Here is a 24,058-nt window from a genome sequence, read left to right on the forward strand (position 1 = left end):
TTCTAGACTGTCAAAAGACTACAGGGAAAATAAATAGCACACTTCAGTTATGTTGTTTTAAAACAACTCATTCAGCTAAGCTTCTATCTAGATTTGCACCATTAACAGTTTCATGTCCAAGAAATCCTGTAAAAAAGTGTAACGTAAACCAGTATTTGGATGTATTGCACAGCTCGGAAACTTTAACATTTTGGGACTATAACTCCCAGTGCTTTAGGCCAAGTACCTTTCATTTATTGATACCATTGTGTCCAAGTTCAGAAAGATTACTTTTTTGAACTAATATCCCGTAGGCCCAAACCAGTGGCCATTCTGGTTGGAGATCTGAGAGCTGTAGTCCAAGAACCACGCAGCAAATATTGTTAATGACTCGATGAAAGAGGTACTTAGGCTCCTTCCTAGTATTGGTTTTAGGCCCTGTGGCATCACCTACAACCTTAAAAGTCCCTGTTTCGTTGCAGCTCAGAAGTGAACCCACCCTTGTAAAGGTTCTGATCCTCTGCTTTGGTCTATATTTGGCTGCTAAGTTCATCAGATTGCCATTGTTTAAAAAAAAAAAAACCAAACATCCAACAGGCGACATCTTAATGGGAGAGTCCTAAGGACTGAAGAAGGTGAAAGGTAGCACCCAAACCCAGCTTGTTTCAATGTTGTTCACTTTCTTTGCCAACTGTAAAAAACAGAAAGGAAATTATCAGTTATCTTTTGTGGTAAGCACACTGCTTTAGACAAGCACACATTTCATTGACATACAAAGGATCTGACAGAAAAACCCACAATCATATTTGTGAAACAGCAACTGAAGTTTTTCTGCCTGTCCTTTGGGCAACATTATTGCAGCAGTACGTAATAAGTATGACACGGAACTTAGAGAACCTTCCCATGAGACACATCCACTGTATCTTTTGCCATATTCAAACCAAATTGCAAGAATGTTTACTAATGAAACAACTAGCTGGAAAAGACTGACAGTGACTACAACCATTGAAATATTGGCGGGTTACAGACCGCCGCTTTGAGGCGGTCTGTCGCCGCCGCCGTTTGCTCCGTAGGGAGCCGCCGCCGCCTTGCGGAGCAAAAAGAAGCTCCAAAATGGCGTTCTTTAGCGGCGCCTCTATGACGTCGCGAGGGCCAGGGGCGGACTCGCGACGTCATAGACACGCGACATGTGCGGACGCATAGCGTCCGATACGCAACATGGCGGCCCCATGTGGAAGGGCGCCGCCATGTTGTATGTATGGAATATGTTTCTGGGTTGGGGGTGCAGAAGCACCGCCCCCTTCCTAACCCTAATCGTATTCCATACGTATTTTTTGGCGGTTTGTAACCCGCCTTTAATAAAGAAAAAATCTGGCACGTAGAATTTGATGTTTGCCTATACTGGACTTGAAGAAAAGGAAAAACGAATACAATCAACTTTTTCATTTATCTTTAGTAGTAGGTCAGTAGCAATATCCTAAGTTTTGCTAAAAGTAAAATGTACACACTCCACTCCAAATATGTGGAATAATTAACTAATACAAGTCATTAACAATACATTACCCTGTTCTTTCTCTTTTTAAAAAACTGTAGCTGTTTTTACTTGCCTGTAAAATTGTACTTTCTCCAAATCCAAAACCTTCTTTTAATATGCTGTAATGTAACTGAGATCCATACACAGAAAAGGGCTGGCAGAGCTGTAGCTATCCAGATGTCACACCCTAAAAGAGAGTAAAATTCTTATAAGATTTAACACCAACTGGCTATAACTATTAGAAGGATCTGGAATGAACTGGTAGCACTTCACAACCTGGTGCCCTCCAGTTGTGCTAGACTATTCCACGCTATATTAATTGTGGGATTACTGGGGTGGGTGGGTATTAGTCCATCACATGTGAAGAGCACCAGTTTGGGAGGATTGAATTAAGGGTACATAGGAAGTCATTCCAAGACACTGCTCTTGCAAGGCTTCCTCTAATTTAAAGGTGGAGACACATTTTAATAAAATACATGATAAACGTAAGTGGTTGAAACTCTTTAGAGATGTAGTCTAATTCTTAGGTTCGTGATTGCAAATTGGTTGACAGTGTTGTTATAAAATCTTTCACTACAGCTGCTTTTTTGGGCAAGTTCATTGGCCAGTCTTACCTGAGAAAATGATACCATGATATTTCATTTTTTAGCTTGCTATAGAAATATGTTCTGATTAAAATCTGAAGACACAATCTGAATGGTTATTTGAAAACCAAGTTAGGGGAATGAATATGTTATGGCAGTTTCAGATTGTGTGAAATTAATGGGAAAACCTTCAAGTCTGAACACATTTTTACCTTCTTTGGCTTTTCTTTCAAAATCTTTCACTTGTAAAACTCCACCTTTTTCATACTCTGAAATGTTAAAAAAATGGGTCATAATGTGACTGAAAAGATACTATAATACTAAAGATAATGAAGCCAAGCTTTGAAGATAACCGAGACATCTACCATACAGTTAAGCATACACAAAGCAACATGAAAAAATTAGAGGCTATTTAAATTGCAACTGGAAAATGAAATGCTCCAGGGTGCCTCAGATACATTCTTCTTTTGCTTTCAGAATTTCTTCCTCATGGAATTTATTCCCTACATATTAATCTACATGAAAATGATGGGGGAGATTGCTTATGTGAGAACTGTTACATATGGCACTGTTACAAATGCCGGGCCATGGGCTGAGCCTATGCTAGTTTGGCCAGGTGCTTACCGGCATCGGTCCGGGAGATGGACCGGCTTTTTACACTCCCTGGGGGTCGCTAGCGCAAGAGCTCCTTACCTTTCTGCACTGTTGCTCTTAGAAGCCTCCTGTTGCCACATCTGATGTGGAAATGGGGCACCTGGCTCCATTGATGTGGCCAGACGCCCTGTTTCCATGTCACATATGGTGACGGGGGCTTTCGTCGTTAGGGTTTGCCACCGAGCTTCCAGGAACTGAATGGCAAACCAGAGGTGAAAATGGGCCGGGGTAAGGACTATTCTACCCCCAGATGGGGCCAACTCTACCAGTTTTCCAGCGATGGAGGTGGAAACCATCCTATAACATGGGTTGATTCCATCTCTTGCTCCAAAATAGGCAAGAAAAACAGACTTGAAGGAGTTGCCACCAGATGGAGCAACCCCACCATCCCTCAGTCTTTTTCCTGCCTCGGTTCTGAATAGGCTGTGTTTTTCCTTTTCTCCTACTTCTTTGTCTTAAAGACTTTAACACTTCTTCTAATATTTCTTCTGCTGCTTCTTATTTTATGATCATGTTCTTCCTGCCTTGTCAACTACCTGCCAAAACAGCTATGTTTTCTTTAGTCTTGCTCTAGCCCTTTGACTTTCTAACGGCTGGCTGAAACAAAGCCAGGCAGGGAGAGACAGTTCAGAAGCTGCTGTGCCGTGGGGCAACTAGGCCCAATTCCAGCATTAAAGAAGAAGACAGTCCAGCCATGTCTGGCTGAAGGGGCTGAAAGGCCAGAGAGTCCAGGCGTGGCCAGAGGAGGGAGATCCCTCTGTCCTTGACCAGATGCACTCCGCTGCAGTCTTCAACCCTGGCAAGGCATCTGTGCAGTGAGATGAACATCCTGAAAGTAATTGGCGTGGTGGAGGGGGGAATATTCCCTGTCCTTAACAAAATGGCGCCACACCGCAGTCATCAACCCCAAAAGGGGTTTGGGCAGTGAGATGGACAACCTGAGAGGACCTTGGCGTGCAGATTTGTGTCCAATCTGCCAGGAATGAGCCCAGAATTTTGGCCTGCATTGTCCAAACAGGATGATGTGAGTACAGGCCTTCAGGCCTGTGCGGACAGCCCCCAAGAAGAGATAGCTGTGCCCACTGCTGGTTTCAACCCCATCCACCGACAGCATGCTCTTGCAATGTCTTCAAAAGGAAACATAAATGTGTATGTGTTATTAAAGCAAGCAAGGATATGTTATGCAAAATATTGGAAACAGAAGACAACCCCAAATATTGAAGAATGGATGCAGAAATGTTAGACTTTGTTAGATAAGCTAACAAACTGGTTAAAGGAAAACTCAATAAAACATATATGTGACAGCATGCTATGATCAGTTTTTGTATTTAAACAGCAGTTCTTTTCAATAGGATAGAAAAGAATATACAGTGTGCCCACGTTATATATGGGTGTGCCTTATGTGGTTTCCAGCATATAATGAAAGCCGCGCCGAAAAACCCCGGCGTGCCCGGAAGATGTAATGGGGTGTGCCATGGGAACGAGCTCCATTACTTCCAATGGGGCTCAAGCATACGCATTTTTTCCCTTATGCAGGTGATGGTGGTCCTGGAACAGATCCCCGTGTAAGGGAAGGGCACACTGTATATATGCCTACTAGGATAAAGGTTAGAAAGGAGTAATTTTAGACATCAAATAAAATTTTAAAATGCAGGTACAATTGGGGGATCTGTTCTGGAAAATGGATGGCTCACGCATATTCAAGCCTCATAGGCTTAAATGGGGCGTGACCCTCTATGTATGGCCTGGGTGGGCACGCCATTAGAAACAGTACAGGTCACCCCTCCGCAGATATTCAAGGTCGCAGATCTCAGATCCATGAGTTAGGAGGGGCGACTGTAATGTGTGGGAAGTCAAGGGGGTAGGAGGATGGGATGGGGAAACTTTGCTAGTCTTGGTTGTTATTTTGGTTATTGTGGAAGCTTTTTCTGTTTTTTATGTGTACTATGTTATTGTTTCTTGTTTTTCTTTTTGTATGTTGTAACTGAATTTCAATACAATCATTTTAATAAAAAGAACAAATATAGGCAGCATCTGCTCAACACATTGTGTACAATGTCCTCTTCTCCATATGAATGTACATAATGTTCTCTTCTCCACACGAATGAACCGCACACTCTTCTATAACACGTGTGCAAAGCCACTCATCTAATGATTTACAATGAGTAAATGCAGATTATTATGGCCTGCACAGATGATACAAAAGAACTTTATTCTTAGCACTAATTTGCATTACCCTTAACCCAGCTTTAACAATGTCTTTTGTCATACAATCAAAGTAAGCCAAGATAGGGCCTGCAACCAGGACAAGATAGCTACTAGCAAGGTGTAGGGCAAGGTGTAAACTGTATTGATGAAATATTTGGCTTTCAAGAAAGAAAACCTAAAAAACTTTGGAAGTACAGCTTCCAAATGTCGGATAATCGAGACTCTACTGTATATAATATATACTTTTATATATATGTATATGTGTACATGTATCTAGTACAGGCATGGGAATGTGTGGGGCATGTGTTAACCACTGGTGGCGCAGTGGTTAAATGCCTGTACTGCAGCCATTCACTCAAAACCAGAAGGTTGCGAGTTCAAGACCAGCAAAAGGGCCCAAGCTCGACTCAGGCTTGCATCCTTCCGAGGTCGCTAAAATTAGTACCCAGATTATTGGGGGCAAATTAGCTTACTTGCTAATTAACTTACTTGCTGTTCACCGCTATGATCTTTGGAATAGCGGTATATAAATAAAACAAATTATTAAATTATAATTATTTTTATTCATCACTCATATCTAAAAGGTGTCTGTCTATGCAACTTCCTTCTAGCCAGTATCCACAATAACAATAGATGCACTGTCTGAGGGTGGGAGAAGAGTTATCACATTTGTTTAGCTGCAACACATTTTACTTTCAGTGCTGAGAAAAAGAGAGATTTCCAAAACAGGACTAGTTCTGTCCTTGAAGGCAGACATCAAGTTCAGTAACAACAAATGCCACGTTCTGAACTCTTAAGCTGTGGACCCCTCTTCAGGGTACAAAAAATGAATAATGAACTCCTGTGCATGGAAAAAGAAGTGTCTTGAATGGTTACAAATCCTATTACAGAGATCAATAACTGAAAGTAGAAATCAGTTTTGTTGTGGATAGGGGGAAGAAGCTGAAACTTAAATTCAGGCAAGGTGGCAACAAATGAAGAAATTTTCTGGTATGAATAGAGGTCTACAGTTGACTCTTTATGAGAACTGCTTTCATCCAGAAGAGGAGTGCACAGTTTAGGAGTTCAAAACGAAGCACAGGTGAAGTTAGTGGCCAGAAGTGTTTTTACCAGCTTTGACTAGTTCACCAAATGCAGTCTTATCTGGAGAAAGAGGACTTTGCCTTTATAAAACAAACATTCCAGTATTATTACTTCAATGTGCTTCATATTTAACTGCCTATGAAGGCTGCCTAAAAATTACAACTACTCAGAATGGAGCAGCCAGGATGCTTACAGCAGCTCAGCATTCAAATCATATTACAGCTCTTCTGCTGTACTGTATATAATCATGCATATCTAGATTTTAGTCAAAAACTAAACCCAAAAAACTGGGGCAACTTATCATATAGGTCAACTCTTAACAAAATAGGAACCATTTCCCTCTCTGAATAGAGTGGCAAAAGGTGAGAACTTAATCCATCCCAGGAGAAACTAAAAGAAGCACTGATCCCTTCTACTCTCACCACTGCAGTGCCACTTCTGGCCTTTTTCAATGTTTGGGAAGGTAAATAGTAGCATTTTTAGTATCATTTTCCTTTCCTTCATTCTTTACATCCTTTTATGCATGCCCCTAAGTTTTACCCTCGACTTATACACGGGTTATATCAAAATCCATAATTTTGGCTCCAAAATCTGTCCTCAATTTATGCATCAAGTCAACTTATAGTCAAGTATATGTGGTAATTAGCTTTTAAACCCTAAATGATTTGGAACTGAAGAATCATTTGTACTCATTGGAGCCTGCTGCATAAGATCAGCATCTGAGCCCCTATTCCATGGTTCACTGATAAATGTTCTGAGATTAGGGACAGACCTTTTCTGGGGAAACTTCACATCTCTGTAACACACTGCATTGCTTTAAGACAATTTTAAAAGGTTTAGCTTTAAATTCAGTGGTTAATCCCAACTATAGTACAGTTGGCCCTCCATATACATGGGTTTTGTATCCACAGATTTAACCACCCATGGCTTGAAAATAATTAACCAACATAGTTAGCCCTTCGCTTACACAGGGGATCTGTTCCAGACCCTGCTGTGCAAGGGAAAAACTGCGTAAACTCAAGACCCATTAGAAATAATGGGGCTCGTTCTCGTGGTGTGCACGTGGTGCACACCCCATTGCTTCTTCTGGGGCATGGGAGAAGTCTTTCCGGTGTGCCTTCCAGCATATGCTGGAAGCCACATATGACGTGGGTGTACTGTATATACATTTCAAAAAGCAAACCTTGATTTTGCCATTTTATATAAGGGACACCAATTCACTAGGCTATTGTATCGAATAGGGCTTGAGCAGCCATGGATTTTAGTATCCACAGGCAGTCTTGGAACCAAACCTGAACAGATACCAAGGGCCTACTGTACATTCCAAGGAATCATTGGAACATATATAAATGTTCACATACCAAGTTTCTCTTGATTCCAAATGGTCTGCTCTCCTTGGGGCTAACAATCAGACTCAGGCCGTAACTATTCCAAAATGCATTTGGTTAATCTTAGGTACAGAACACACTGCAGAAATAATTCAGTTTGAGACATCTTTAACTGCCCTGGCTCAGTGCTAAGGAATCCTGGGAATTGCAGTTTATTGTGCACCAGAGCTCTCTGAGAGAGAAGGCTAAATATATCACAAAACTATAGTTCCCAGAATTCCCTAGCATTGAGCCAAGCCAGTTACGGCGGTCTCCAACTGGATTGTTTCTGCAGTGTGTTTTGGACCTTAGTGTACCATGTTTTAAACCAAGGCTTCACTGGTTGCTACTGTCCATTTAATAACAATACATGTATTCAGTATTATTTTATGGCAAGATGTTTATGTAAAGTATGCTGTAATTCACTTTCTAAGAAATTTCCCCATGATAATATTCACCTATCAAATCAATGTCCACAGCCCGATCATAATAATAGGAAAAGGCATAGAAGGAGCTTCTTCGAATTTCTTGTGGTTGGTGTAGTTTGCCTTGTACAACCTTCAGCACTTCAGAGTAACATGGTTCAAATCCTGTTTCCCCTGCCAAAGTAAACACACATAGGCAAAAATGACACCAGTCCTAAATCACATTGCAAATACTATGGAATTCTCAATATTGGAAATTAAGAAGAGAAACATAGAGGAAACGAGAAAACATAAGGATGAAGTTGTAGATGGCTCAAAATTGGACCCAGCATCCTTTGGCCCCTAAGAACCTGATAATCAAGTGTAATGTCTACATATAATATCATTCTGTGGCGCTATACATTCCAATGAGCACAAATTACATTTAGGCTGGCATTCTGTTTCCTGACCAAGATTACTTCAGCCTCAGCTAATACTTTTCAAGCCAGAGCTCTTGCCAGGTCATATCCTTGGACAACAATTTTCTAAATTACAATAAAAGATAAAGACATTTCTCTTGCTTGCGTCAGTTTTGGGAAACTGTATCCCTCTAACTTGCCTTCTTTGTTGCCACCATACTGGTATTTTACTCCCCCAAAGTGCCACTCTGCTTCCAGTTGTTTTGGCAAGCAAGAACTTCGGAACCTCCTTCCATCTGCTGCAGAAGAGAATACAGAAGAGAAAACATAAAAAAGAATGTGTTCATAGAATCTTACAGTTGGAAGAGACCTCAAAGGCCATTCAGTCCAACCCCCTGCCATGCAGGAACACACAATCAAAACACCCCCAACAGACAGCCATCCAGCCTGTTTAAAAACTCCAAAAAAACCCAAACAAACAAACAAACAAAAAACAAAACCCTCCTGGAAATGGTTGTTTAGCCTCTGTTTAAAACCCTCCAATAAAGGAAATTCCACCACGCTCCAAGACAACTTGTTCCACTGTCAAACAGCTCTTATTGTCAGCAAGTTCTTCCTAATGTTGAGGTGGAATCTCTTTTCCTGTAGTTCGAATCCACTGCTCTGTCCTATTCTCTGGAGCAGCAGAAAACAAGCTTGCTCCAGCCTCAGTATGACAACCTTTCAAATATTTAAACAGGGCTATCATGTCACCTCTTAACCTTCTCTTCCCCAGGCTAAACATACTCAGCTCTCTAAGTCTCTTCTCACAGGGCATGGTGTTTCCAGACCTTTCACTATTTTCATTGCCCTTCTCTGGACATGCTCTAGCTTGTCAACATCCTTTTTGAATTGTTGTGTCCAGAACTGGACCCAATATTCCAGGTGAGTCCTGACCAAAGCAGAATACAGTGGTACTGTTTTTAATATCATTGTTAATTGCAGGAGAAAGCAGGAGAAAATTGAATTCTGTGCTCCATTTTGAGCAGTAACTTAAAATTTCTCCAATTAGGATGTTCAATTTGGGATCTGTATAGGTGAGAAATAGATGAAATAGTTGCAGTTGGAAAATATTGCTAAGCTTCTCCCCGAAAATGAACTGCAAAATGAATGGATGACAAAGACAGATGATGGAGAGTCTAAATATATTCTAGGATGCATGGGGAAAATGTGCCATATATTTTGGTTAAAACAATGGAGGTGAAATGGGGAATTACCAATTGTATGCACAATTAACAATTGTTCTCGGGAGGTACTAGATGATAATAAAAATAAAAAACTCCTTGGCTAATCCAAATAATTAAATGGTTCTAAAGCAAAAAGTATCATCCCCTGAAACTCAAATCCTTTCACATTCCAGAAGAACAGGAATCCAGGAAGCTGTAACATTTAATAAAGCATGCCTTTACTTTTTATAAAATAAATTATAACTACAGTGCAATATTCCATGTCTAACATAGCAGTGTAAACAAAGTAATCGCAACACAAACTAAGTTGCAGTCAAGGGTTTGGCTTTGATAAGCAACTGTATGTCACCCAGGGCAGCTTCCATTGTTTTTCAAAGTTTGGTTGCTCACAGAGCAGGTGGACATTTCATAGCCCAGGTTCTGTTTACACTAGTTTGAATAACAGAATACAAGTGATTCAGAGACAGCTGATACACTTTGGTTCCTCCTCGTTGGAAAAGGAAACAAACATTTGAATGCTTGCCCAGGGATGGTTCCCAAGATACACATGAATAGGAGAGTTCCTGGAATTGGAACTGAACAAGAGAAATTTTGATGAAAAACTTCTAAAAATACAACACAAATGAGGCTACAGTTCAACTTACACTGATCTTTACTGATCTGCATTCTAGTCAGGGTTGGCTCTACTATCTAGTAAAGTGAAGTTGGTACCTCAGACAACACACATTGATATGAGAGAGAGAGAGAGAGAGAGAGAGAGAGAGAGTCCTCTGCCTATTCAATCTACCACCACACCCTATTCTCATCCTCCTGAGTTGGCACCTTGGCAAAAGCAATGCTTGCTTTTTGCTCACCAGGACTTTCTATCTGGCTGAACCACCTTCTTGAAATATGCCACACACCCCCTTTAGGAAAAACCTTTGCCCAAGTGTGCAAAGATAGCCAAAGGCCATTCTTATACATATGGTTGCATTCCTTACATGATATATGCTGTACTTGATCCAGAGGGCAACAATTAAGCACCAGGTTAAAGAGTAAGTAAATGGTGGTGAAGTACTGGACCTGGGTGCGTCACACCTGCTGCCCTCAAGTACTGTGAGGATGCTGCCTCATTACCAATGAAATAAGATTCAACTGCCAATCCAGTTGGCTTCTGGAATGGGGAAGGATATCCTTTTCATCTTTGCTTCAAATAAAAGATGTTTTGGACTTGCTTTGATTTCCATACACTAATTTACTAAAAAAAAAAATGTACGCAGAAGCAGTTTAAATTACATTAGTGGATCAGAAACACTGACTATATATGCATTTGCTTTTGAATCCAAATATGCACTTCTGCAAAATGTACCTTTGGAATGACCTGTCATTTGCATTACAAGGTGTGAACATGGCATTCTAAAATAAATAGAAATTCAGCTACTGATTCTAGTTATACACTCTCTCATGGACAATAATTCTGGAAAGGATCTGGAAATAAGCATTTGCAGCAAAGTTGATATGCTGCTTTTCACTTCAAATAATATTGAACACATTGCTGTCTAGTTAGCAGTAATATGTAAAACCTGTACAAAAGCTACTAAATTCTGCACAGTGTAGAAATCTGATCACGTCTCCATGCTCACTTATAGGTATACTGGTGTTCCATACCTTCAAGGAATCTTAAAGGCAGATTTCTTTTCCATTTACATCCAAGCCCTGAAAGCATTTCATTATATTTTCTCTTTTAGTATCAAAAATACAGGCAAATGATCTTGATAGTTCAACTGAATTTAATAGGCATCATCCAACCAAGATTAAATTCATCTAAAGTTTTGTATATTTCAGCAGTAGCAAACTAAGCACATACTTAATTCTTCAGTTGCAATGAATAGAATTTTAGAGTGCTTTGTTCAGAATTTATTATGTCCACAACATGTCATATCATCAGTCAAAAAAATGGATGAGATTTGCAATTTCCTACAGCCTCCTCCTGGAATGCTCTGTATTTCCATTACCATCCAATTACACTGTGCCTTATTTTCCTCTATTCATACAATAGTGTAACAACTGAAATAAGAATGGTATCCCCCATTCCTAGACAAACCACTGCCAATAAGCATAGAGCCAGACATGAGACACAAGCCAATATTAGCTGAACACTCCCTCCTCCACACACACATACACACTCCAGTTAATCTGTCGGAATGTACCTTCCATATCCAAGGCTCCCAATGTTGCAAGTCGTGCAGCTTTCAACCCAAATCCCAAATAGCTGTAGAGGACAAAATATTTAACTATAAATTACAAGAGTCTATGTTATAAACACAAATGTAAATGATATGTCTGTTAAAATAGCTTCCTGTTTGCTCAGACTTGCACAAAAAATGTCAGCATATGACTTTTTATCAATAATCCACCAGCTACTCTGTTTATTATAATATGAATGAAGGCACGTGTATCTAGTATTCTGAAAGAGGCTTTCTGGATTACTCTGCCAACCAGCAAAAGAGACTGATTTAAAATTTGAACAATGCATATCATTGAAGTTAATGTTTTTTCTAATATGTCTTCAAAAATTCTCTTAGCCATTACTTAGTGTAGTACCTGCTCACTCACCTGTGTGTATAGAGTTTGTAAGTGCTGTTGAACATTTGAAATGAGGTAAAGAAATCCATCGGGCTTTGTTCCAAGGTTTCCTAAAAATTAGTATAATGATAAAGTACTATTCAATTATTGCTTCTACTACTGATTTCCAGATACTTTTTTCACTACTGATTTCCAGATACTTTTGTATCTGAAGTGTACTCATACAGAGATCCAATGTAACTAGACAGAAAACACAGATGCCTTTCCACAACAGTCTCCATGCCCCAAATGCCTGGCTCCGAGGAGCTGTTGCTCAGAAACATTAACTGTTATTAAGGTGCTCTAGGGAGAGTGCCTGTGTCTCAGCAGCACAGGAAACACCCGGTTATGAAGAAAACAATTCCTTAAAGTCAAGCATTGAAAGCCTATGAAAAATTACAAGGATATATACAGCATCCATGATTAGTGAGGGCATGGATTGTAGGCAGTGAGATCAGAGGAAATTTAAGTACAGAAAGAGCTGCCAGTGACAGTGACATTATTTTTTAAACGTACTGATATTTAACAACAGTACAATCTCAGTATTACATTTCCCCCTCTTTTGTTACAAACCTTCCTCCATCCCTCCCTATCCCTCCCCTAATTCACAGCACATAATATAAATACCACTCTGTCAACATTCTTACATCTGCAATTTCCATTCTATTCCTTTACATATATTATAATAGCATTTATCTAATTATTAATCCAAAATTTAACTTGGTTGTTCGGTGGTTTCAATTCACCATTACTTTGACACCACTGAGAACTGCTATTCACAAAAACTGTTGCTAATAACACAAACTCTTGTTTGTCAATTAACACATGTGGTGTGATAAGAAAAGGCCACAGAACATCTGTAAATTCATCCTTCTGAAACTGCTGCATGCGTTTGGATGTTTTCACCTGAATCAAATAACTTTAATAAGGAGTCTGAACAATTTCCCACCCAAAACATAACACTTCATAGTCCTAATATTAGTCAGCAAATAAAAAAAAGTTTTTTGTGAGTTTTTCTGGCTATGTGGCCATGTTATAGAAGAGTTTATAGATAACATGGCCACATAGCCAGAAAAACTCACAAAAAACTATGGATGCTGGCCATGAAAGCCTTCGATTTCAAATTAAAAAAATTAATGCTGTTTTTGATTTGTAAAGCTCCAAATATACTTGATGGACGGTCTTCCCTTTTCTGAGTCCTCAAGGAGCAAAAATGTTGTTATAGCAAAATAGCTTGAGAACAAGGGGTATCAAATATACTTCATATGTCTTACAATATTTACATAATTTAAGTTTAAAAGAAGTCTATTAACTCAATGGATATCATTGGAGCAATCTATGGCCTCATTCCCACTTATTAAAAAAGTGGTTTGCGATCCCAATAGATGGATCAATTCAACAGCAGAGTGTGGTTCCCACTACTTTTGCCCCGATCACGTTTTTCCCTGTAAAATAACCCACTTGTGGTTCACATTCATGAATGAATCGGTTAAAAATGGACCTGCTCCAGCTGGCCAAAGGGCAAATTTAAATCAATTTGAATCCGCATCTGGTTCACACTTGCACAGAATTGATTTATCCAAAAAGACGCAGAAAACATCAGCATAAAAAAGCTTGGGTTAAATGGGTCTAGCGCATGGGGCCCCCCTCCGAATCAATTCAAGTAGGAACCAGGGTTATTTGAACCAGTTCAAACCGATTAGCAATCAAAAGGTAGTGGGAATCAGGCCTAGATGGAGATGTTTAGCCTGGAGAAAAGAAGGTTAAGAGGTGATATGATAGCCCTGTTTAAATATTTGAAGGGATGTCATATTGAGGAGGGAGCTAGCTTCTTTTCTGCTGCTCCAGAGACTAGGACCTGGAGCAATGGATGCAAGCTACAGGAAAAGAGATTCCACCTCAACATTAGGAAGAACTTCCTGACAGTAAGGGCTGTCCAACAGTGGAACACACTCCCTCGCAGTGTGGTGGAGTCTCTGTCTTTGGAGGTCTTTAAGCAGAAGCTGGATGGCCATCTGTCGGGTATGCTTTGATTGAGATTTCCTGCATGGCATGGGATTGGATTGGATGGCCCTTATGGTCTCTTCCAACTCTACGATTCTATGATTCTATTCTAGATGAAGTAAAGGTAAAAGCCAAAGGTTGTCAAGTCATATCTGACTGTAGGGGGCAGTGTTCATCTCCATTACTAAGCCAAAGAGCCAGCGTTGTCAAAGATGACTCAGTGATCATGCAGTCAGCATGACAGCACAGAATGCTGTTATCTTCCCACCAAAGTGGTACCTATTTATCTACTTGCACTTTTACATGCTTTCAAACTGCTATGTTGGCAGAAGTTGGGACTAATGATGGGAGCTCACTCCATCATGTGGTACTTGAGCCTTGAACTGTCAACCTGTCAACCTTGCGATCGTCAGAGTCAGTGTCTTAACCACTGAGCTACTGCGTCCCTAGTATGAAGTACAACACAAAATAATCGTGCCACCACCAGCAGACTATCCAGCATTATGGGAACCACAACGGATTGTATTGTAGCACAGATCGAAATTATGTTACTTTCTGGTTGTTGTTGGACTGTGGGTCCTTGCAGTCCTACCTGCTGGCTATACTAACTAGATCTGCTGGGTCATGCAACAACATCTGCAGGGCCACATGAATCCCGCCCTGTTTTACAAGTACTCCTCACCTTAAGCTGTGGCAGAAATGTGATCTGTGTAGAGGCTCCTCCCAGATCCAGGATCCCCACTGTCTGCTGGTTCCGGCCATACAGCTGCCCTGCAAGTAGCATTGCAAAGTTTAAAAACCATGCATATTACATGAGGGATCCCATGCCATTTGGTTTTCTTAGCCATCACTGGATTTCAGCAGCAGTTATAGTAAGAATGCAAGAGTAAAACTTGAGCTGGCCGCAATGGAAGACTATACAAGCCTTACATTTTAGTTTTTGTTGTTAACTGCCCTTGAATCAACTCCAACCTATGGCAACCCTGTGGATGAGACATCTCCAAGACTCCCTATGGGAATCCTGTCCTCCACTGCTCTGCTCTGGGACCTCCTTAACAGACTCCATCCATCTAGCATGCAGCTTTCCTCTCTTTCTACTTCCCTCCACCTTTCCTAGCATTGTTGTTTTTCCAGTGAGTCCTCTCTTCTCATGATGTGTCTAAAGTATGACAACTTAAGCTTTGTCATCTTGGCTTCCTGGGAGATTTCTGGATTGATCTGCTCTAAGACCCATTTGTTTGTCTTTTTGGCTGTCCATGGGATCCTCAGCACTTTTCTCCAGCATCACATCATTGATTTTATTTCTATCTTCTTTCTTAACTGTCCAGCTCTCACATCCATACATAGTCATAGGGAATACAACGGCTTGAAGGATTCTAATTTTTCTGCTGAATGGCATATCTTAGCATTTTAGGATCTTTTCTAGTTATTTCATAACCCATTATTAATCTTCTGATTTTCTGACTGTAGTCCACATTCCTATCAATATTTGACCCCAAGTAAGAGAACTGTTTTACTATTTCTATTTCCTCATTGTCTAGGTTGAACTTGTGTAAATTCTTCATGGTTATTAATTTTGTTTTCTTACAAAGCACCAATTACCTGTTAAAAAGTTCACAGTGATCCAGGCTAAAATACCTGTAAGGACAAAGAAAAAAAAATCAATGTGAAATCCTTCTATCTTTCAACTTTTCTGCTCACAAAAATATCCAGAATTACCACACTGTGTACAATTCTGTTAATTATCTGTACTTGTCTCATTTCATTACATTCCCAGGTTTCCTAAGGTTCTTTTTCTCTCTCAGCCTTCACTGTTGTTTCTCTGTCTAAATCTTAATTAATACCTGTTTTGTCCCAAGAGTGATGCTATGGACTTTGGGTGTAGTAAGGCCTCTGGCTCTTAGGAACACAGCCTGAACAAAAGACTTGTCCACAAATTTCTTAAGTTTTCAAAAGCTTTACTGGTTATAAACACAAAAACATAAAACTGATCTCCTTTTTCTCAGTAGTCCTCCTTAAATACCTTGCTCTTTCTTCTTGGTGGGTTTTATCTTTCTTTTTCTGTGGACTTTCTCCTTCTTCTTCTGTGGACTTATCTTTGTCAAAGGAAAATACTCTCTCCAGGTCTGACTTGGCTGAAATCTTACTACACAACTGAAACTAGCTAGAGGGAGACAGTATAAGACCCTGGGATTTCCCACAATCCTTGTCTTTCTTAAAGCTGTAGATCTCTATTTCCCCTCCTAAACTGATACATAGAAAGTCTAATATAGAAGGTTATCGCATCAGTGCCTGAAACGTTTCTATTCTGTTCCCAAAACGTTTCAAGATGTAACATTATGGGAACGGATATTATCGCATTCGAAAATGTAAAGCGTTCCGAGAACGTAACGGGAACACAATTTACCGCATTTGTCCTTATAGGAAGCGTGATAAGTATGAGAACGTTTCAATATTTGCACATGCGTATTTGTAACAGTGTATTCTTGTTCATGAGTCCCACATACTGTACACAGAACAAAAGGCTTTTACAAGGAGATATTTGGGCAAACACAACCTAATCTTTTTATATACAAGATACATATAGACACACACACACACACGTATACACACATATAGTCCGCAATCTATATATACAAAAATTTATATATATATATATATAACCTATCTATATAACTATATATTGTGTACCTATTATATATAATAATATATTTGTATATATTAACATATTTAAAATCTGTATATTGTATATATATTGTCTGTATACTTGTTAGGGAACACACAACACACACCACACACACACACACACCCACACACTATAAATGTTATACATCTACCTAAACATAGGGTTGCCATCCCTGGGGACCTCAAAAGCGGAAAATGTAGGACAATGTTTTAAATGTAGCACTTTTAAAAAAAATTTCCTGGCCAGGAACAATTTTAAAAAGAAGGTCCTACATTTTTAACCTGTCCCGGGCCAGGCTAGAGCTTGGGAGACCGCCTCTCTCAAGCTCCAGCCAGGTTGGAGGACTCTGCAGTCGAGGAGCCCCCGCTAGGGCCCGGCTAGAGCTTGGGGAGACAGCCTCTCTCAGCCCAGCCAGGCTTTGGAGGACTCGCAGTCGAGGAGCCCCAGCTAGGGCCAGGCTAGAGCTTGGGGACAGCCTCTCTCAAGCTCCGCCAGGCTTTGGGGACTCTGCAGTCGAGGAGCCCAGCTAGGGCCAGGCTAGAGCTGGGAGACAGCCTCTCTCAGCTCCAGCCAGGTTTGGAGGACTCTGCAGTCGAGGAGCCCCAGCTAGGGCCCGGCTAGAGCTTGGGAAACAGAATGCCGGGAGGGAAGTCCTTTCAGCCAATCACAAAAGGCAGAACATGGGAACGGAAGTAAGACGGATTACATTACCACTCTGACATTTCTGGACCGTTTTAAAACGTTTCCACAAGCTTGGATCACTTTCTTATCCGTTCCCCGAGGAACACATATGGAACACTTTGAGGGGTATGTAGAACGCGATGGGACCCGATGGGGAACGAAACGTGCTGGTAAAGTTAAAAGGTTCTGTCCTATCGGGTGTCCAATAACGTTCTCGGAACGCGATGCGATATAATCTCAACTAAATATATGTCTCAAGAGCAACAAAGATGCTCTGGAGGCATGACAATACCCCTTTTCAAACACAATCCAACTCCATTTCTCCTACCTTTCTATCAGACTTTTCAGGAAAATCCTGCAGAATGATTGTATCATGTTTAGTCAAAGCAACTCTAAAGGACACTCTTAACTATTGTATTTGCTTAGAGACTGTTAAGTCAACCAAAGCAGAATGACGAAAATATGGGTGGAAAGGATCCTGGCAAAGCTCAACATGTAATTGGTATGATGTAACAACAGAGAGAAGTGTAAGGCTGTCTCAGCCTATATTTACACTGTAAGCCTGCGGTTTTCTGAATCTACATCATCTTCACCATCAGGATTAGGATGTGTGCATTACAGAACTAGAGCAAGCAAACTGAAGATCATATAGTAAAAGTTGTAGGCTGAGTTACAAGCTATGCTTGTGAGAAAACAAATAACTCTCTCACTCTCTTCTAGATGCAGCCTTGATACATTCAATTTACTATCCCAGCTGGTTAAATCTTCCCTTTGTTTGGCTTTTTCTAACTATGAACTGCTTGAAGTAAACTGCATTTTCAACTAGTGTTAATTTCTTTATAAGATTTTAACAGTCTTTTTTGTATCCTTCTCAGCAACTGTATTCATTCATTCCTTTGGTTGCATCTACATCACAGAAATAATCCAGTCTGACACTGTTTCAACTGCTATGGCTCAATGCTATGGAATTCTGGGAATTGTAGTTTATTTTAACACCAGAATTCTCTGACAGAGAAGGCTAAATATCTCACAAAACTACAAATCTCAGAATTCCATAGCATTGAGCTGTGGCAATTAAAGCAGTGTCAAATTTGGTTATTTCTGCAGTGAGGATGTAGCCTTTATGTATACTTCCCTTCTGTATATCCAGGATCAGAACATTTTATCTTAAAAAAAGTGACTGCATTGTTTTACTGTTTGAAATTATATGTTTTAGTCTTGTATTTTCTTGTTACTGTTAGGTTGTAATCCCGCCTTGATCCACTTGGGAGAGGCGGGAAAATACAAATAAATGTTATTATTACTGTATATACTCATGTATAAGTCTAGAAATTTAGGTCAAAAAATTGACCCCAAAAAACTGACTCGACTTATCCATGGGTCAATGTAAGAAGTGTGCCTTAACTCTTATTTAAAGGAAGGAACCATCTCCTGATGAAAAGCAAGAGTATAATATGTGAAGCGCTGACCTCCTCTATTATTTCATCCATCTAACCTTAAGAGTAAGCACAAAGAGTTATGTCTGCTGGAATTTTATAAGTTCTTTGACAATATTTTGCTTTGCTTCATCCTTTAGATCATTTGCTATATGCCCCTAAATTTTACCCTTGACTTATCCACGGGTCATAGCAAAATCCATAATTTTGGCCCCAAAATTTGCCCTCGGCTTATACTGTACATGAGGTTGACTTATAGTTGAGTATATACAGTATTATTATTATTATTGAACACTGGGATTGAAGGTGGCTCATATACACACTCAGAACTTTCGTAGAAGGCAGATCAAACTCAGCCTAAGCATTCCACTGTTTCCATCATTTTCTGAAGAATGTCTAACAAATACATTCTAAGATATTAGTATGCAAAGTGATTTTGTAGTACCTTTGAGACTGAGTGAAAGACACAGTAGCATAAGCTTTGTAGACTTGGTCTATTTTCTGAGATGCATCTTATCAGAAAGCTTATACCACAAGATCCCTTTGCATACTGTTATTCCAAACTAATACAGCTATGTCTCTGAATTCTAACATACTGTGACTTTAGCATTAAATCTGTTCAAATTAAGGTATACTCCCCTTCTCCCTTGCTTCAACAGCAGTTTCCCGCATCCATTCCCACAGTGCTATTCTTCTTCCACTCAGAACTCACCTTCATAAGTTCCATCCATCACACTAACACTGTCATCAGGAACTAAAAAAGGAGATTCCTCAAAAACCTCCCTGACCTGTGGAAATGGGGAAAAATGATATTCTTAGAATTCAGAACCATTCCCAGAATAGAGTGTGTATGTCATAACTTTCCTCTCCTACAAAAAGCAGTAGAAAGTAAAACAAGACAGTACAGATGTAATGCTTTTTGTTGTGTTCCGAGATATCAGAAATAAAAGCAGGACTACAGTGGGCTCTCCACATTCGCTGAGTGCAAGATCTCCATGAAAGTGGAAAAAACACAAATAAAATAACACTTTTTTTAACCTGAGAAAACACCCCTTTATGAATCTCCAGGTCCTCCAACAAAAGTCTGTGCTCAATATCTGCTTGATGTTGACCATAGAATGGTGCATAACTTCCAAGGGGATGTTGACCATATGAGTCATGCTGGAGGACCTAGATATTCCTAGAGAGAACATATTAATCAAATAGATGAATAATCAAATCTGCAAAAATCAAATCTGCAAATGCGGAGGGCTGACTGTATATACTGCGCTACAGACACTCTACCTTTATTAAGAAAGAGGAAGAATGAATGCCACTTTAGGATTTAGAAGTGCTTGACATGAGCTTGGTAGAGCATTTTTTAAAAAGTATCTGTGACAAATTCATGGCAACAACATACACAGAGATAGCAGTAACAGAGGCAATCAAGGACCTCCCCAACTTGTACACCAGGACACCTCCTCACCCATGGAGAAAACAAGCCTAAGTTACCTTTGAAAGAAGAGCCTGGGCTTTGTGTTCTGCTAATAGCCGCAGGCCAGCAGTGGCTTTCAATACTACTGGAGTCTTCTTCCAGTGACTGGGTGGCACAGCTTCCTTGGCCATGTCTAACAACTGTCTGACAGTTTCAGCTCCCTAAAGATTAACAGAATGCAAGATAGAAACACCAGTAATGTTGGGTTCAGTACTAGCTTGAAAGCTTCTTCAAAATACTACTCTTCTTTCAGCTCCTACTTCAAAACCCAAGCTTTTTTTTGTGAGGAGGCTGGCTTAATTCTTTAATTCTTGAGCCCAAACTGTGTTGAAAAAAAGATGCAGCTGCATTTTCTAACACACAACCCTTACTACCCTCATCTCTGAATTCCAACCTGTTACCCATAGTTTGTTTTAGACTGAAAGCTCCTTGAGTGCAGGAACTCATTTATTTTTCTCTTTTATGGACATCTTATGATATTTTGTGTGAGAAGGCAGCTCAGCTTAGTGGGACTACACAAGCTTTGCATGCAGAAAGTCCAAGGCTCAACTCCTCGTATCTCCAATTAAAATTATAAACAGTAAGTGGTGGTAATGTGCCTGGAGAACCATTGTCTTCTAGTTACAGCATGTAGTACTGGACTACACAGAGAAGCAGTCTGACCTAATATTAGGTCTGCAGAAGTAAAATCTCCTTTAAAATGTGGTGACGTGTGGGTGGTCTTACAACGTTTCCTGACAATTATGTTTCCATTATTCTTTTCACTACCAATTGTCTCAGTTTTTACCTTCTTGTCACCCACTCATGTTAAACTGTGAGTGGGCAAATTTTATAAATTGTATAAATTTCAAATATCAAACCTTGATTTTTCATTTTTTATAAGGGACACCATTTTGCTATGTCATTATATTTAATAGGACTTGAGCATATACAGATTTTGTTATACACGGGGGATCTTGGAACCAAACCCCAGCGTATAACAAGGGCCCACTGTATATTCTGCGCTTTTGAGGCTTCATCTGGAGTACTGCATTCAGGTCTAGGTGCCTCATTTTTAAGAACAATATAGACAAGTTGGAGCGGATTCAAAGAAGTGCAACAAAGATGATACAAGCTATGAAGATCAAAATGTATGAGGAAAGGTTGAAGAAGCTGGTGAAGGCTGACATGGCTGCATGTTTTAAATAACTCAAGGGAAGTCACAGATAGGAGGAGGTAGACTGGTTCTCTGCTGTCCCAGAGGATAGAACCAGGTTTAATGGTTTTAAGTTATGAGAGGGTAGATTTAGACTGAATATTAAAATAAACTTCTTGCCAGTAAGAGTGGTTAGGCAACAGATCCACTTGCCTAGAGAGGTGGTTGATTTTGAAGACATTTGAAAAGGCTGGAAAGCTACCTGTGGGAAATGCTCTAACTGGAGAGCCTGCACTGAACAGGCCATTGGATGTGATGGCCCATGAGACCCCTTCCAAATAATTCTATAAATTATATGCCAACCCCCTCCCCTCACCCTTGAGGGATCATAGTTGCCTACCCCTGTGTTAGACAATGAGGAAAGTAGTAGTAGTAGTAGTAGTAGTAATAATAATAATAATAATAATAATAATATAGTTTATTTATACCTCCCGCCTCTGTCACGGATCGAGGCAGGATTACAACCTTAAAAGACACTTAGGCCTGTTACAGACTGCCAAAATAAAGCTGCTTCAGGTCTCTTTGGAGGTATGCTATTTAAATGATGCATGGGTCCTAAGAGTCCGGAGGTCGCACCAAAGCCACACTCCATTTCTAAGCACTGGAGTGCAGTTTTGGTGCAGCTTCCGGATTCTTAGGATGCACGCATCATTTAAACAGCATACCTCCAAAGAGACCTGAAGCAACTTTATTTTGGCAGTCTGTAACAGGCCTTAGTAGAATTTATAATCAATACAACAATAAAATACTAACACTGAATTTACCAAGAATTCCTATTAGTTCTCTAAAAATTACAATTCGTCCATTAGTCAACAATCAGAGTCAAGGAAGAGCGGTAAATACTGTAGTCACAAAACCCTACATGAACATCTTACCTTCTCAGGCTCAGCAGCATATGCAGAGAGACCTGGCTTTACTGACTCAAAGATTTCCCCTTCTAACTCTGCAGGTTTTTCTGCAACAATTAAATAAATTTTTAAAAAAACCAACAAGTTATGAAACAGTCACTCTTTTAAAACAATATATGACTAAACTATTCACAATCTAGCAAGATATGCTTAGTATGTAAAATAAATATACAGTCTGCCCTTCTTATACATGGATTTTTTATACATGGATTCAAGCATCCATGGTTTGAAAATGTTAAAAAAAAAAGTATAAATTTCAAATATCAAACCTTAATTTTCCATTTTTTAATAAGGGACACCATTTTGCTATGTCATTATATTTAATAGGACTTGAGCATACATAGTTTTTGTTATACACAGGGGATCTTGGAACCAAACCCCAGCATATAACAAGGGTCCACTGTATATTGTGGTTCCAGTGATATTTTTGTACCATATGTGTAGTGTGAGGATCAAAATTATTATTTTGCCCTACCAAATATCAGTGATGCTATAATTGGAAACTCTTAACATAACTGAAAATAATGTTCTGAAAACTATGGCCAAGTAATTGGATCAACAGCTGTATGCATTCTCAGTACATTAATAAAAAATGCAGTTTATTGTGAGATGCAGACACAGTTCTTTTTAACACAAGCTTCCTAAATGACTGACATCATGTAAAAACATAATTTTCTGAAGAGGACCACAAGTTACCTATTGAAGCAGAAAGAATGCCCATGATAGCATATCTTTGTCAGTACTTGCTGCTGATGTGCACTGGTCTTAGAAAGCAAAGTTGTGACATAAGCACACCCCTATAGAATGTAACTAAAGGAGAGCAACTAAAATGGTGAAGGGTCTGGAAGCCATGCACTATGAGGAATGACTTAGGGAGCTGGGGATGTTTAGCCTGGAGAAGAGAAGGTTAAGAGGTGATATGATAGCCCTGTTTAAATATTTGAAGGGATGTCATATTGAGGAGGGAGCAAGCTTGTTTTCTGCTGCTCCAGAGACTAGGACCCGGAACAATGGATGCAAGCTACAGCAAAAGAGATTCCACCTCAACATTAGGAAGAACTTTCTGACAGTAAGGGCTGTCCAACAGTGGAACATACTCACTCGGAGTGTAGTGGAATCTCCCTCCTTGGAGGTCTTTAAACAGAGGCTGGATGGCCATCTGTCGAGGATGCTTTGATTTGAATTTCCTGCATGGCAGGGGGTTGGACTGGATGGCCCTTGCGGTCTCTTCCAACTCTTCCAACATAGAATAATATTCTATGATTCTAACTATGACCACTATGGAACAGTAAGTTGCACCCCTTAGCTTATCCTCCACTAGTTTCTACTCATTTAACAAAACTTTGTATTAGTGATTAATTCAAATCTGACAGCTTTTTTTTCTGTTTGACGCCAGAAACACTGAAACCTAAGAGAACCTTGGGATCCCCCAGCCAGACGAAAATGGAATTTACCAATATCATAAGGCAGCATTAACATAATTATTTCTTCTATTTACTAAATATTTAGAATGGGCTACAGAGGCATTTGTTTTCACTTTGAAGCCAAACAGACATTTTGGTGCCTGATCCACTGCTTAGTCATAGATGTACATGGCTGCACCATGCAATAT

At 39.8% G+C, this 24,058-nt stretch overlaps 1 protein-coding gene across 10 annotated transcripts in view; it reads right to left on the reverse strand.

Annotated features, from left to right (window-relative positions):
• Positions 1-501: 501 nt before the first annotated feature.
• The window catches only part of ENTPD5 (ectonucleoside triphosphate diphosphohydrolase 5 (inactive)), a 33,065-nt gene continuing 9,508 nt past the window's right edge, over positions 502-24,058 (reverse strand). For 9 of the 10 annotated variants that reach the window (XM_042445597.1, XM_042445596.1, XM_042445599.1 and 6 more), the window contains 12 exons: positions 22,414-22,493; positions 20,361-20,504; positions 19,582-19,657; positions 15,669-15,704; positions 14,749-14,837; positions 12,054-12,133; positions 11,648-11,709; positions 8,433-8,531; positions 7,868-8,008; positions 2,310-2,366; positions 1,587-1,700; positions 504-670 (listed from right to left, as the gene is read on the reverse strand). In XM_042445597.1, coding sequence (XP_042301531.1) covers positions 645-670; positions 1,587-1,700; positions 2,310-2,366; positions 7,868-8,008; positions 8,433-8,531; positions 11,648-11,709; positions 12,054-12,133; positions 14,749-14,837; positions 15,669-15,704; positions 19,582-19,657; positions 20,361-20,504; positions 22,414-22,493 — 1,004 coding nt within the window. In that variant the 3' untranslated portion in view covers positions 504-644. Of the gene's footprint in view, positions 671-1,586; positions 1,701-2,309; positions 2,367-7,867; positions 8,009-8,432; positions 8,532-11,647; positions 11,710-12,053; positions 12,134-14,748; positions 14,838-15,668; positions 15,705-19,581; positions 19,658-20,360; positions 20,505-22,413; positions 22,494-24,058 lie in introns of all 10 variants that reach the window. The other variant, XM_042445605.1, reaches the window with a different exon arrangement.

The sequence above is a fragment of the Sceloporus undulatus genome, chromosome 1 (assembly GCF_019175285.1).
Source record: "Sceloporus undulatus isolate JIND9_A2432 ecotype Alabama chromosome 1, SceUnd_v1.1, whole genome shotgun sequence".
In the NCBI taxonomy this organism is placed as follows: Eukaryota; Metazoa; Chordata; class Lepidosauria; order Squamata; family Phrynosomatidae; genus Sceloporus; species Sceloporus undulatus.